The sequence below is a fragment of the Oncorhynchus keta genome, chromosome 4, assembly GCF_023373465.1.
Source record: "Oncorhynchus keta strain PuntledgeMale-10-30-2019 chromosome 4, Oket_V2, whole genome shotgun sequence".
NCBI lineage: Eukaryota > Metazoa > Chordata > Actinopteri > Salmoniformes > Salmonidae > Oncorhynchus > Oncorhynchus keta.
In genome coordinates this window covers 82988262-83003901 of record NC_068424.1, presented here as the reverse complement: position 1 = coordinate 83003901, position 15640 = coordinate 82988262, and the positions used below count along the sequence as shown (strand labels likewise).

The window sequence follows — 15640 nt, the reverse complement described above, 5'->3', positions numbered from 1 at the left end:
ACTCATCTATCATCTTCTTTACAGCAGTGTTATGCTGTGTCATGCTGCCTCACCCAATCCCCCGTCCTTCTGAAATCCACCAATGATATAACAACAACCAATGTGCACTTAGTAGAATGTTCCAGAGCCCCGCATCATAACAGAACAGGGACGCCGGGCACCCTGAAAGACCCTCTTTTCACAATAACAAGCAGAACAAAAAGAGAGGGTAGGAAGAGAAAAAAGTTGAGCTTAACAGAGAAAAAAATGTCCCAAATGAAATAGAGTTTAGCTGGAGACTTACGTGTCCTGAGGTACTTTTAAGTCTTTCCTCGTCATTCTCTGTTTTTTGTTTTAAATAATCACTTTTAACCGGTGTCAATCGTTGTGTGTTTATCGTGGTTGTTGGAACTGCTCGACTGGAGACTCACAAATGTCCGTGATGGGGAGTTATTCAGGCTGCATGTAAACTTGGGGGATTGCCTTCCAAACGGCACCCTATTTTTCATATAGTGCACTACTTTTGAGCAGAGGACCGTTGGATTTAGTTCACTATATAGGGAACAAGGGTGCGATTTTGGACATGGAATGATATATCTAGCCTCTTTACCCTGCGGAAATATCTGTTCTCTCATAACAAACAACCCGCTACCCTCTGTAATGTCACCACCACCTGTTGTAGAATATATAGAGACCAGGGTGGGGATTCTAATGGCCATTGTCTAATAAACAAGAAGGGATCGTCTACATTTTCCGACATATTTAGCCTGCAGGACAAGATGAAGAGTTCAATGTAATAGACGATTCTGTTGATCAACATTCCTTTTTTAATTTTTAACTCGTCAAGTCAGTTAAGAACACATTTTTTATTTATTTACAATGACGGCCTAGGAACAGTTGGTTTACTGCCTTTGAAAACATCAGAATGTGGGGGAAATGAACTATATTCTGGTAATCCGCCCAATTGAACATATGTACATATGTGGTACTTAATGAATATGATGTCAGTTCTGCTGTCATCGGGGACATTTTCATCAATGATAAGATGACATTAACTCTAGGACTACTAGTCAGACCACGTTAATGAGTGTGTAGGACTACTAGTCAGACCACGTTAATGAGTGTGTAGGACTACTAGTCAGACCACGTTACTGAGTGTATGGGACTCCTAGTCAGACCACGTCACTGAGTGTATAGGACTCTTAGTCAGACCACGTCACTGAGTGTGTAAGACTCTTAGTCAGACCACGTCACTGAGTGTATAGGACTCCTAGTCAGACCACGTCACTGTTGACAGTGTGTAGGACTCCTAGTCAGACCACGTCACTGAGTGTATAGGACTCCTAGTCAGACCACGTCACTGAGTGTATAGGACTCCTAGTCAGACCACGTCACTGAGTGTATAGGACTCCTAGTCAGACCACGTCACTGAGTGTATAGGACTCCTAGTCAGACCACGTCACTGAGTGTGTAGGACTCCTAGTCAGACCACGTCACTGAGTGTATAGGACTCCTAGTCAGACCACGTCACTGAGTGTATAGGACTCTTAGTCAGACCACGTCACTGAGTGTATAGGACTCCTAGTCAGACCACGTCACTGAGTGTGTAGGACTCCTAGTCAGACCACGTTACTGAGTGTATAGGACTCCTAGTCAGACCACGTCACTGTTGACAGTGTGTAGGACTCCTAGTCAGACCACGTCACTGAGTGTGTAGGACTACTAGTCAGACCACGTCACTGAGTGTATAGGACTCCTAGTCAGACCACGTCACTGAGTGTATAGGACTACTAGTCAGACCACGTTACTGAGTGTGTAGGACTCCTAGTCAGACCACGTCACTGAGTGTGTAGGACTACTAGTCAGACCACGTTACTGAGTGTGTAGGACTCCTAGTCAGACCACGTCACTGTTGACAGTGTGTAGGACTCCTAGTCAGACCACGTCACTGTTGACAGTGTGTAGGACTCCTAGTCAGACCACGTCACTGAGTGTATAGGACTCCTAGTCAGACCACGTCACTGAGTGTGTAGGACTCCTAGTCAGACCACGTCACTGTTGACAGTGTGTAGGACTCCTAGTCAGACCACGTCACTGAGTGTATAGGACTCCTAGTCAGACCACGTCACTGAGTGTATAGGACTCCTAGTCAGACCACGTCACTGAGTGTGTAGGACTCCTAGTCAGACCACGTCACTGTTGACAGTGTGTAGGACTCCTAGTCAGACCACGTCACTGAGTGTATAGGACTCCTAGTCAGACCACGTCACTGAGTGTATAGGACTACTAGTCAGACCACGTCACTGAGTGTATAGGACTCCTAGTCAGACCACGTCACTGAGTGTATAGGACTCCTAGTCAGACCACGTCACTGAGTGTATAGGACTCCTAGTCAGACCACGTCACTGAGTGTATAGGACTCCTAGTCAGACCACGTCACTGAGTGTATAGGACTCCTAGTCAGACCACGTCACTGAGTGTATAGGACTCCTAGTCAGACCACGTCACTGAGTGTGTAGGACTCCTAGTCAGACCACGTCACTGAGTGTATAGGACTCCTAGTCAGACCACGTCACTGTTGACAGTGTGTAGGACTCCTAGTCAGACCACGTCACTGAGTGTATAGGACTCCTAGTCAGACCACGTCACTGAGTGTGTAGGACTCCTAGTCAGACCACGTTACTGAGTGTGTAGGACTCCTAGTCAGACCACGTTACTGAGTGTGTAGGACTACTAGTCAGACCACGTTACTGAGTGTGTAGGACTCCTAGTCAGACCACGTCACTGAGTGTATAGGACTCCTAGTCAGACCATGTCACTGTTGACAGTGTGTAGGACTCCTAGTCAGACCACGTCACTGAGTGTATAGGACTCCTAGTCAGACCACGTCACTGAGTGTATAGGACTCCTAGTCAGACCACGTCACTGAGTGTATAGGACTCCTAGTCAGACCACGTCACTGAGTGTATAGGACTCCTAGTCAGACCACGTCACTGAGTGTGTAGGACTCCTAGTCAGACCACGTCACTGAGTGTATAGGACTCCTAGTCAGACCACGTCACTGAGTGTATAGGACTCCTAGTCAGACCACGTCACTGAGTGTGTAGGACTCCTAGTCAGACCACGTCACTGAGTGTATAGGACTCCTAGTCAGACCACGTCACTGAGTGTGTAGGACTCCTAGTCAGACCACGTCACTGAGTGTGTAGGACTCCTAGTCAGACCACGTCACTGAGTGTATAGGACTCCTAGTCAGACCACGTCACTGAGTGTATAGGACTCCTAGTCAGACCACGTCACTGAGTGTATAGGACTCCTAGTCAGACCACGTCACTGAGTGTATAGGACTCCTAGTCAGACCACGTCACTGAGTGTATAGGACTCCTAGTCAGACCACGTCACTGAGTGTGTAGGACTCCTAGTCAGACCACGTCACTGAGTGTGTAGGACTCCTAGTCAGACCACGTCACTGTTGACAGTGTGTAGGACTCCTAGTCAGACCACGTCACTGTTGACAGTGTGTAGGACTCCTAGTCAGACCACGTCACTGAGTGTGTAGGACTACTAGTCAGACCACGTCACTGAGTGTATAGGACTCCTAGTCAGACCACGTTACTGAGTGTATAGGACTACTAGTCAGACCACGTCACTGAGTGTGTAGGACTCCTAGTCAGACCACGTCACTGAGTGTATAGGACTCCTAGTCAGACCACGTCACTGTTGACAGTGTGTAGGACTCCTAGTCAGACCACGTCACTGAGTGTATAGGACTCCTAGTCAGACCACGTCACTGAGTGTATAGGACTCCTAGTCAGACCACGTCACTGAGTGTATAGGACTCCTAGTCAGACCACGTCACTGAGTGTATAGGACTCCTAGTCAGACCACGTCACTGAGTGTGTAGGACTCCTAGTCAGACCACGTCACTGAGTGTATAGGACTCCTAGTCAGACCACGTCACTGAGTGTATAGGACTCCTAGTCAGACCACGTCACTGAGTGTATAGGACTCCTAGTCAGACCACGTCACTGAGTGTGTAGGACTCCTAGTCAGACCACGTCACTGAGTGTGTAGGACTGCATCCCAAATGGTATAATATTGCCTTTTTTTTGCACTGCTTTTGAAAAGGCCTTGTGTTTTCCTATCGGCTGCGTCAGAAAACTGCCTGTTTCAACACCGATGACACTTCATAGCGCCCTCTTGGGGCCATCCTTCCTCTCCTCCTATCCCACCCCCATCCTTCCTCTCCTCCTATCCCAGCCCCATCCTTCCTCTCCTCCTATCCCAGCCCCATCCTTCCTCTCCTCCTATCCCAGCCCCATCCTTCCTCTCCTCCTATCCCAGCCCCATCCTTCCTCTCCTCCTATCCCAGCCCCATCCTTCCTCTCCTCCTATCCCAGCCCCATCCTTCCTCTCCTCCTATCCCAGCCCCATCCTTCCTCTCCTCCTATCCCAGCCCCATCCTTCCTCTCCTCCTATCCCAGCCCCATCCTTCCTCTCCTCCTATCCCAGCCCCATCCTTCCTCTCCTCCTATCCCAGCCCCATCCTTCCTCTCCTCCTATCCCAGCCCCATCCTTCCTCTCCTCCTATCCCAGCCCCATCCTTCCTCTCCTCCTATCCCAGCCCCATCCTTCCTCTCCTCCTATCCCTGCCCCATCCTTCCTCTCCTCCTATCCCACCCCCATCCTTCCTCTCCTCCTATCCCAGCCCCATCCTTCCTCTCCTCCTATCCCAGCCCCATCCTTCCTCTCCTCCTATCAGCCCCATCCTTCCTCTCCTCCTATCCCAGCCCCATCCTTCCTCTCCTCCTATCCCACCCCCATCCTTCCTCTCCTCCTATCCCAGCCCCATCCTTCCTCTCCTCCTATCCCTGCCCCATCCTTCCTCTCCTCCTATCCCACCCCCATCCTTCCTCTCCTCCTATCCCAGCCCCATCCTTCCTCTCCTCCTATCCCACCCCCATCCTTCCTCTCCTCCTATCCCTGCCCCATCCTTCCTCTCCTCCTATCCCTGCCCCATCCTTCCTCTCCTCCTATCCCAGCCCCATCCTTCCTCTCCTCCCCTCCCAGCCCCGTCCTTCCTCTCCTCCTATCCCTGCCCCGTCCTTCCTCTCCTCCTATCCCAGCCCCGTCCTTCCTCTCCTCCTATCCCAGCCCCGTCCTTCCTCTCTCCTCCTATCCCTGCCCCGTCCTTCCTCTCCTCCTATCCCAGCCCCGTCCTTCCTCTCCTCCTATCCCAGCCCCGTCCTTCCTCTCCTCCTATCCCAGCCCCATCCTTCCTCTCCTCCTATCCACCCCCATCCTTCCTCTCCTCCTATCCCACCCCATCCTTCCTCTCCTCCTATCCCAGCCCCATCCTTCCTCTCCTCCTATCCCAGCCCCATCCCTCCTCTCCTCCTATCCCACCCCCATCCTTCCTCTCCTCCTATCCCAGCCCCATCCTTCCTCTCCTCCTATCCCAGCCCCATCCTTCCTCTCCTCCTATCCCAGCCCCATCCTTCCTCTCCTCCTATCCCAGCCCCATCCTTCCTCTCCTCCTATCCCACCCCCATCCTTCCTCTCCTCCTATCCCAGCCCCATCCTTCCTCTCCTCCTATCCCAGCCCCATCCTTCCTCTCCTCCTATCCCAGCCCCATCCTTCCTCTCCTCCTATCCCACCCCCATCCTTCCTCTCCTCCTATCCCAGCCCCATCCTTCCTCTCCTCCTATCCCAGCCCCATCCTTCCTCTCCTCCTATCCCAGCCCCATCCCTCCTCTCCTCCTATCCCAGCCCCATCCTTCCTCTCCTCCTATCCCAGCCCCATCCTTCCTCTCCTCCTATCCCAGCCCCATCCTTCCTCTCCTCCTATCCCTGCCCCATCCTTCCTCTCCTCCTATCCCACCCCATCCTTCCTCTCCTCCTATCCCTGCCCCATCCTTCCTCTCCTCCTATCCCAGCCCCATCCTTCCTCTCCTCCTATCCCTGCCCCATCCTTCCTCTCCTCCTATCCCAGCCCCATCCTTCCTCTCCTCCTATCCCTGCCCCATCCTTCCTCTCCTCCTATCCCTGCCCCATCCTTCCTCTCCTCCTATCCCAGCCCCATCCTTCCTCTCCTCCTATCCCAGCCCCATCCTTCCTCTCCTCCTATCCCAGCCCCATCCTTCCTCTCCTCCTATCCCAGCCCCATCCTTCCTCTCCTCCTATCCCAGCCCCATCCTTCCTCTCCTCCTATCCCAGCCCCATCCTTCCTCTCCTCCTATCCCAGCCCCATCCTTCCTCTCCTCCTATCCCAGCCCCATCCCTCCTCTCCTCCTATCCCACCCCCATCCTTCCTCTCCTCCTATCCCAGCCCCATCCTTCCTCTCCTCCTATCCCAGCCCCATCCTTCCTCTCCTCCTATCCCAGCCCCATCCTTCCTCTCCTCCTATCCCAGCCCCATCCTTCCTCTCCTCCTATCCCAGCCCCATCCTTCCTCTCCTCCTATCCCAGCCCCATCCCTCCTCTCCTACTATCCCACCCCATCCCTCCTCTCCTACTATCCCACCCCCATCCTTCCTCTCCTCCTATCCCAGCCCCATCCTTCCTCTCCTCTATCCCAGCCCCATCCCTCCTCTCCTCCTATCCCAGCCCCATCCTTCCTCTCCTCCTATCCCACCCCCATCCTTCCTATCCCAGCCCCATCCTTCCTCTCCTCCTATCCCAGCCCCATCCTTCCTCTCCTCCTATCCCAGCCCCATCCTTCCTCTCCTCCTATCCCAGCCCCATCCTTCCTCTCCTCCTATCCCAGCCCCATCCTTCCTCTCCTCTATCAGCCCCATCCTTCCTCTCCTCCTATCCCAGCCCCATCCCTCCTCTCCTACTATCCCACCCCCATCCCTCCTCTCCTACTATCCCACCCCCATCCTTCCTCTCCTCCTATCCCAGCCCCATCCTTCCTCTCCTCCTATCCCACCCCCATCCTTCCTCTCCTCCTATCCCACCCCCATCCTTCCTCTCCTCCTATCCCAGCCCCATCCTTCCTCTCCTCCTATCCCAGCCCCATCCTTCCTCTCCTCCTATCCCAGCCCCATCCTTCCTCTCCTCCTATCCCACCCCCATCCTTCCTCTCCTCCTATCCCAGCCCCATCCTTCCTCTCCTCCTATCCCACCCCCATCCTTCCTCTCCTCCTATCCCAGCCCCATCCTTCCTCTCCTCCTATCCCAGCCCCATCCTTCCTCTCCTCCTATCCCAGCCCCATCCTTCCTCTCCTCCTATCCCAGCCCCATCCTTCCTCCCCCCCGCCTCTCCTTCCCTCCTCCTCATTCTCCTTTCCTCTCTCCCTGCCCCCTACCTTCCAAACAGAGCACAGAAAGACCTGCAGATGGAGGAGAGAGGGGAGCTGCAGTGGCGGCTGCTTTAGTCCGATGCTAATACACATCCTCTCTGTGCTGCATACCAATGTGTCCTGAACCTGCCTCTCACCCTCCTCTGCTTTAGCCCTGAGCCCCCAGCACTCAGCCCTGAGCCCCCAGCACTCAGCCCTGAGCCCTCGGCCCTGAGCCCCCAGCACTCAGCCCTGAGCCCGCAGCCCTGAGCCCCCTCTGTTTGCTGATCACAGGAGCAGCATTAATCCTCAGGGGAGATTCTCAAGAGTTTAACCCTCTCTTGTAAAACTCGATGTTTGTGTGCAGGCAAATTATCTAGAGTCAACGACACCCCTCTGTTTCTTTTTGTTTAGTAGTAGTCCCCCCTTTCTGCCTGCCCCCCTCCTTTCTGCCTGCCCCCCTCTCCTTTCTGCCTGCCCCCCTCTCCTTTCTGCCTGCCCCCCCTCTCCTCTCCTTTCTGCCTGCCCCCCTCTCCTTTCTGCCTGCCCCCCTCCTTTCTGCCTGTCCCTCCTCTCCTTTCTGCCTGTCCCTCCTCTCCTTTCTGCCTGCCCTCCCCCTCTCCTTTCTGCCTGTCCCCCCCTGCCTCTCCTTTCTGCCTGTCCCCCCCTCTCCTCTCCTTTCTGCCTGTCCCTCCTCTCCTCTCCTTTCTGCCTGCCCTCCCCCCTCTCCTTTCTGCCTGCCCTCCCTCCTCTCCTTTCTGCCTGTCTCCCCCCCTCCTCTCCTTTCTGCCTGTCTCCCCCCCTCCTCTCCTTTCTGCCTTCCCCCCCCTTCTCTCTTTCCAAGGAAGGGAAATGTCAGCCTGACAGTCTCTCACACGAGCAGGATTGGTGGTATGGAGATAAATGCCCTAGTTGGCCGTGTTGAGTGAAGGATGATGTATGTTTGTACCGACTGTGTTTTTTTGCGTGGCCAACTGACTGGCAGCAGCAGTAGCAAGCTAAATCTTTGCTTGGATCACTGGTGTGGGAGACAGAATATTACATTTTTTCTTTTGCCTGTCCTTAATTGGTTCAATGTTGACGCTGTCAGAGCTGATTAGGGTCTGTGCTGTTCCACGGAGGCTTGGCTAGCTGGGAGCTCTAATACGACTGGGACTCCTCCTGGGACAAATGTATTTTCGGCATAAGAGGGAGAGAGACTGCAGAGCAGAAGGGGTTTTTCATTGTTCGTCATTAATCTCTCTCTGTACGAGCTTAGATATCCGATACTACCTCTCCAAAAAACACTTCTACCTTGTGAGTCTGTTGGCTCCTGGTGAACTATTGCAGTAGAAAAAGGTTAAGCTGTGGCTACCAGTTTCTGTCAGCAGGCATGCTGGTATCTGTCTACAGAACGTTACACTAATCTCTTTAATACTATAGTGTGGCCGATGATGGTGAAGTGTTAACATGGTCTGATACATCTCCACATGTCATACATACTGTTGACGGTTTGGCTAAGCAGGTACTGGGGCATGCTGGGCCTTGGCTAAGCAGGTACTGGGGCATGCTGGGCCTTGGCTAAGCAGGTACTGGGGCATGCTGGGCCTTGGCTAAGCAGGTACTGGGGCATGCTGGGCCTTGGCTAAGCAGGTACTGGGGCATGCTGGACCTTGGCTAAGCATGCATGCTGGACCTTGGCTAAGCAGGTACTGGGGCATGCTGGACCTTGGCTAAGCAGGTACTGGGGCATGCTGGGCCTTGGCTAAGCAGGTACTGGGGCATGCTGGGCCTTGGCTAAGCAGGTACTGGGGCATGCTGGGCCTTGGCTAAGCAGGTACTGGGGCATGCTGGGCCTTGGCTAAGCAGGTACTGGGGCATGCTGGGCCTTGGCTAAGCAGGTACTGGGGCATGCTGGGCCTTGGCTAAGCAGGTACTGGGGCATGCTGGGCCTTGGCTAAGCAGGTACTGGGGCATGCTGGGCCTTGGCTAAGCAGGTACTGGGGCATGCTGGGCCTTGGCTAAGCAGGTACTGGGGCATGCTGGGCCTTGGCTAAGCAGGTACTGGGGCATGCTGGGCCTTGGCTAAGCAGGTACTGGGGCATGCTGGGCCTTGGCTAAGGGTACTGGGGCATGCTGGGCCTTGGCTAAGCAGGTACTGGGGCATGCTGGGCCTTGGCTAAGCAGGTACTGGGGCATGCTGGGCCTTGGCTAAGCAGGTACTGGGGCATGCTGGGCCTTGGCTAAGCAGGTACTGGGGCATGCTGGGCTAAGCAGGTTGGCTGCTGGGCCTTGGCTAAGCAGGTACTGGGGCATGCTGGGCCTTGGCTAAGCAGGTACTGGGGCATGCTGGGCCTTGGCTAAGCAGGTACTGGGGCATGCTGGGCCTTGGCTAAGCAGGTACTGGGGCATGCTGGGCCTTACTGGGGCATGCTGGGCCTTGGCTAAGCAGGTACTGGGGCATGCTGGGCCTTGGCTAAGCAGGTACTGGGGCATGCTGGGCCTTGGCTAAGCAGGTACTGGGGCATGCTGGGCCTTGGCTAAGCAGGTACTGGGGCATGCTGGGCCTTGGCTAAGCAGGTACTGGGGCATGCTGGGCCTTGGCTAAGCAGGTACTGGGGCATGCTGGGCCTTGGCTAAGCAGGTACTGGGGCATGCTGGGCCTTGGCTAAGCAGGTACTGGGGCATGCTGGGCCTTGGCTAAGCAGGTACTGGGGCATGCTGGGCCTTGGCTAAGCAGGTACTGGGGCATGCTGGGCCTTGGCTAAGCAGGTACTGGGGCATGCTGGGCCTTGGCTAAGCAGGTACTGGGGCATGGGGCATGCTGGGGCATGCTGGGCTTGGCTACTGGGGCATGGTACTGGGGCATGCTGGGCCTTGGCTAAGCAGGTACTGGGGCATGCTGGGCCTTGGCTAAGCAGGTACTGGGGCATGCTGGGCCTTGGCTAAGCAGGTACTGGGGCATGCTGGGCCTTGGCTAAGCAGGTACTGGGGCATGCTGGGCCTTGGCTAAGCAGGTACTGGGGCATGCTGGGCCTTGGCTAAGCAGGTACTGGGGCATGCTGGGCCTTGGCTAAGCAGGTACTGGGGCATGCTGGGCCTTGGCTAAGCAGGTACTGGGGCATGCTGGGCCTTGGCTAAGCAGGTACTGGGGCATGCTGGACCATGGCTAAGCAGGTACTGGGGCATGCTGGACCATGGCTAAGCAGGTACTGGGGCATGCTGGGCCTTGGCTATGCAGGTACTGGGGCATGCTGGGCCTTGGCTATGCAGGTACTGGGGCATGCTGGGCCTTGGCTAAGCAGGTACTGGGGCATGCTGGACCTTGGCTAAGCAGGTACTGGGGCATGCTGGGCCTTGGCTAAGCAGGTACTGGGGCATGCTGGGCCTTGGCTAAGCAGGTACTGGGGCATGCTGGGCCTTGGCTAAGCAGGTACTGGGGCATGCTGGGCCTTGGCTAAGCAGGTACTGGGGCATGCTGGGCCTTGGCTAAGCAGGTACTGGGGCATGCTGGGCCTTGGCTAAGCAGGTACTGGGGCATGCTGGGCCTTGGCTAAGCAGGTACTGGGGCATGCTGGGCCTTCCCACACGTACAGGGCTAAGCTCTTACATGTAATGGCTTGGCAATGGACTTCATCGAATCAAATTAAGACAAAAAGGCTCATGGACCAGTATTGAAAGGTCCTGTTTGGATCCAGAGGGAGGAAATACACATTTATGGAACATAAATTGCAACCAAGTAATGTTTCCGTTGGAGATTTAATTCAGATTGTGACATAAATAAACATTTATTCAATATTCATAGTAAATTTACAAAAAAAAAAAATATGAACAAATGTGACTTAAAAAAAAAAAGCATTTAATTTAATAATCAACCCCTTTTATATACTCGCTACTGTACCAACAAGTGTTTGTGATGGTGACACACTGTGGCTACTGTGCATCTTAAAAAAAAAAAAAAAAAAAACATTTCATCATAATGTCCCCCTTGGAAATGATATGGACCATGTATCTGTAGCCTTACCGTCTCGTAGTAAAGAGGGATTCATCTCCAGACACCTTGGCTAAAGATCATCTTCTTCTTCTCTGGTGCTGTGGAACATAGTGACTGATAGTAATGTGGTGACACATCTGTCTACCGGGGGGAGGGGGGGGGGGGATTCTTCTTCTTCTCTTCTTCCTGTGGAGACTGATTGCCCACAGCTATCTGATATGAACAATCTTGCATTCATATAAAAATAAATGGTGACTATTCCTACTACATCCTCATCATCATCATCGTCTCTTCACTGTCCATTCCACCCACCCACCCACCCACCCACCAGGCATCAACTCTCCCAATATACTAATCGCAGTGATTTCTCAGAGCTAACGAGTAGAAAGTATTTTGTTGTGGTACAAACCCTGTATTGTTTGAAATGGTCAGAATGGTCAGACAGCCCATATGCTGCTGCTGCTGCAGGAGGAATACATAGTTTACACTTCACACTCTTTGTAAGGCAGCTGTTGACACTTGCACTGCCCGTAGCCGTTGATGATAACCAGCGCTCCCTCCTCGTGGCTGGGCTCGTACTCGTTGTAGGGTACCTGCGTGGCCAGGTCCGCCATTTGCTGCCGCTGCTGGGTCCTCATCTGGCGGCGGTTCTGCATGGCCGAGCACTGGCGTATCCTGCGCATGGTAGGAGGGCAGCACTTCCGTGAGATGAACACAACGAAAATGACGAGGAAGAAGGTAAACAGAAGGACCATCGTTCCGATGATCACCCTCTGGGTTAGGACCGTGTTGTCCGTCTCCGAGAAGTCCTCGGGGACTCCCACCACCGCTCCACCCCCGCCCTCCACCGTGGTTGCCAGGGCGGGTCGTGGCGCGGCGGTCGTTGTCGTTACGGTCGTAAACCGCCCCAAATCCCCGTAGTAGCCCTGTGTAGGTGTCTGCTTCATTACTCCGAACAGAGAGCTGGTGACCTCCGCCGTCGTGCCTGTCGGCGAGTCCGTGACCATTGACAAAGTGGTTGTGGTCAAGACGACAGGTGGCGGCACCGTAAAATTCAGACAAAGCTGGAATCCATAAACGGCATCCAGTATCTCCTCGCCCTGGGCGTACTCGGGGGTGTGACACAGGATGGAGTGTTCCCACCTCCCCTTGAAGGTGCTAAGCCAAGTGGCCAGGGAGCAGATCCCTTTGGTACATTCCCAAAGGTTGCTGGACAGCCCCACGGTACCTAGAGACCGCCACATATCCAAGACCAGAGGGTCCAGGCTGCCTAGCTTGTTGTTATCCAGTAGGAGGATCTTCAGGTTGGGCAGCGTCTCGAACACGTCCGGGGTCAGCACCCGGATCTCGTTCCCCGTGAGGTCCATCTTCTCCAGCGTGGTCCAGGTCCACTCCATACCGCAGGTCAGGTTGGAGATCTTGTTCCACTGCAGATAAAGGAACTGCAGAGCCACCAGGCGGGGGAAATGAGCCAGGTTGATCTTAGTCAGCTGGTTGTGTTCCAAGTGGAGTTCTCTGAGTTTAATGAGGCCTGCGAAGCCGTTCCGGGCCAGGCTTCGCAGCCGGTTGTTTGACAGACCCAGGTACTCAAGGCTGCGGCAGTCCCAGAAGGCCCGGACGGGGGTGGTGCGCAGCGAGTTGGAGCGCAGGTGGAGGATCTGCAGCTTGCGGAGGCCATGAAACAGCTCAGGCTCCAGCGCAGTCATCAGGTTGAAGGACAGATCCAGGATCTGTAGGTTGATGAGGTGGATGAAGGTTGTGTTTGGCAGCTTTGTGATCCGGTTGGAGCTCAGGTTGAGGTCTTTGAGTTTGTAGAGCCCCTGGAAGGCGTCCTCCTGCACCGTGGTGATCTGGTTGTGGTCCAGGTGGAGCCAGGTGAGCTGGGAGAAGCCATAGAACTGGTCCGGGCTCAGTTCAGCGACGCTGTTGTGGCGGAGCGATAACCCCAGGGCCCCCCTGTCAACGCCGTCCGGGGGCGCCTCCAGTCCTTGGGTGTCGCAGTAGAACTGCTGGTCTTCGCAACGGCATTTCTGGGGGCAGGTTGTGCATGACGCAGGAGACGGCAGGCACAGCAGCATGCTGAACACACACAGGCACAATGCCGTTGGTGCAGGTCCCACCAATGGCCACCTTGAATGGAAACCTGGGGGGTTTAAAGATAATAAAATCAACCAATGGGAGGGAAAGCTAATCTCTGCAGCACACATACTGCTGATCTGTGGTGGTAACACTTTTATTATCCTCTCTCTCTCGCTCTCTCTCTGTCTCTCTCGCTCTCTCTCATCTTTCTCCGTCTCCACCCCCTCAGTATTCCTGAATTTTCACATATCATCGACCACGTAGCATCACTGCTGTGTACATGAACATAAGTGTTCAGAGTTTACTTGGTCAAGGAAGGAAGGAAGGAAGGAAGGAAGGAAGGAAGGAAGGAAGGAAGGAAGGAAGGAAGGAAGGAAGGAAGGGAGGAACGAAGAGAGATGAAGAGTAACCTGCCTGAGAGGATTCTGTTACATGTGAAGCTTCTGTGTTAATACAGGAAGCAGTGATGTGGAGGACTTTTCTCCCTTCAGCTCCTTTTCCTCCCTTGACCTTTGACTTGTCGTAATTGGTTATGATTCGACAAAGAAGATCTGCAGGTTTTTTTACATTTTTTAAAATATATATTTTGTTTTTAATGAATGTTCTTTCCTCGTCGCTCTGCTTCTAGAATCAGTTTTGATTCAGTAGATATTTTTAAAATGTTGGTTCAGCTGACTCAACATTCTTTAAGAATTTGCTTTAAAGGATGTGCCATACCAATGTCTATATATATATATATATATATATATATATAATTTTAAAAAAAATGTTTTGCTCTGTTATACAACACGTCAGTTGGTCGTTTAATGTAATCAGAAATCACGACTTGCCCCCACCCCTCCCACTCTCCCCTCCAAAGGAAAATGGAGTAGAGAGAGAAGAGGAGGATGACATTGGAAACTAGCTCTCAGCCCCCCTTCCTTTGCACTCTGTTTCCTATTCAGGTCCAGACTCTCAGGATAAAAGAGAATAACTTACCCATTCTTTTGTGCACGTCGGAGGCTGCATTCAACTGTCCTTTTCCACAGTGGACTCCCGACGCGGCCAGACACAACACGAGTCCAAAGGGAGGAAAGAAAAGCCCTTTTGAGTAGAAATCACAAAAGGAACCGGGCTCTTCTCTCCCTGAAGTGATGAAGTGGCGGCGTTTCTCTTAAGCCCTCCCGATTGAAACAAAATCACAAATCCCATGTCGATGTTGTCGGTTTCTATTCGTTGATTCGGGTCGTTTTTAATCCCACATTATCCACAAAAAAATAAGGTTGCATTTTTATTTTATCAATAGTTTATATATATATATATATATATATATTTTTTTTAAGTTGATGATTTGTATCCAAAGCGCCCTGGCTCGGGAATGCAGCCACTCGCTGCTATTCAACCCCCCCCCCCCTCCCCACCCCCCCCTCCTTTTTGATTTGTTTCCTTCGTCTTCCACTGCAATGATGTCAGCTCAATTGGTTAATTGAGGATCAAATGGTGCCCCTCTTGTTTGGGGGTGGGGTCATTCCCTTCACCGTCCAGTCCCTAACTTGTTGATGGCAGGCAGGGAGCCGTTGGGTTAGTCGATCCGTGGTGCGGTGGCAACACAGCCTACTGCAGCGATCAGAGTGCTGCTCTTCTCCTACAGGCTCTGGGCGTCCCGAGCAGCCAGCTAACGACGCAGGCAGGCAGTGGCAGAGAGAAACGACGAGCAGAAAAGCCAGGGATGTTATTCTGAGCTTCGTCGTCGTCGTCGTCGTCGTTGCAGCCACTCACCGCTACAGAGTGGTGGCAGCCTGGCGTCGATCATCAGTGCTGTTTCTCTCTCTCTCGCTTGCTCGCTCACTCGCTTTTCTGCCTTGCACACTTGCGCACAGTGTTCGAGCCTCATTCCTCCTCCCTCATTCCTCCTCCCTCTACACGTCTTTTTTCCCCCCTCTTTGTCTTCCCTCGTTTCCTCAGTATATTGATACCTCCAACGTGTTGCGGAAGCTTCCTGTTGGAACCAACCAGGACTAACTACATCTTAACGTGTGTGGTGTGTGTGGTGTGTGTGTGTGTGTACTACACACGCTAGACATAAACTAAATAGAATTATTAAACAAATGGCTCTTATGAATCTCTGGACTCCTGGAGAAGGGGGGGAGAGGGATGGAGGGAGAGAGGGATGGAGGGAGAGAGAGAGAGAGAGGGAGAGGGGGAGAGAGATCTCAGAAGTATGGTGCAAGGCTCCCTTGGTTGAACTGAGCAGGAGGTGTGTATGCTATAGTCTGGATGGAGGGGTGTAATACATCATCCTCATCTACCCAGAGGGCACTGCTTTAATTTAGAGTAAGGCTTGCT

General features: G+C 53.2%; 2 protein-coding genes across 2 annotated transcripts in view; one reads left to right on the top strand and one right to left on the bottom strand.

Annotated features, from left to right (window-relative positions):
• The window catches only part of LOC118381083 (catenin alpha-1-like), a 270529-nt gene that overhangs the window by 120825 nt on the left and 134064 nt on the right, over positions 1-15640 (top strand).
• Positions 10983-14685, bottom strand: LOC127929646 (leucine-rich repeat transmembrane neuronal protein 2-like). The gene is made up of 2 exons (XM_052517672.1): positions 14294-14685; positions 10983-13379 (listed from the first exon to the last, which is right to left on the bottom strand). The coding sequence occupies exons 1-2, from the start codon at positions 14295-14297 to the stop codon at positions 11719-11721; spliced, it is 1665 nt and encodes a 554-aa protein (XP_052373632.1). The 5' UTR covers positions 14298-14685; the 3' UTR covers positions 10983-11718.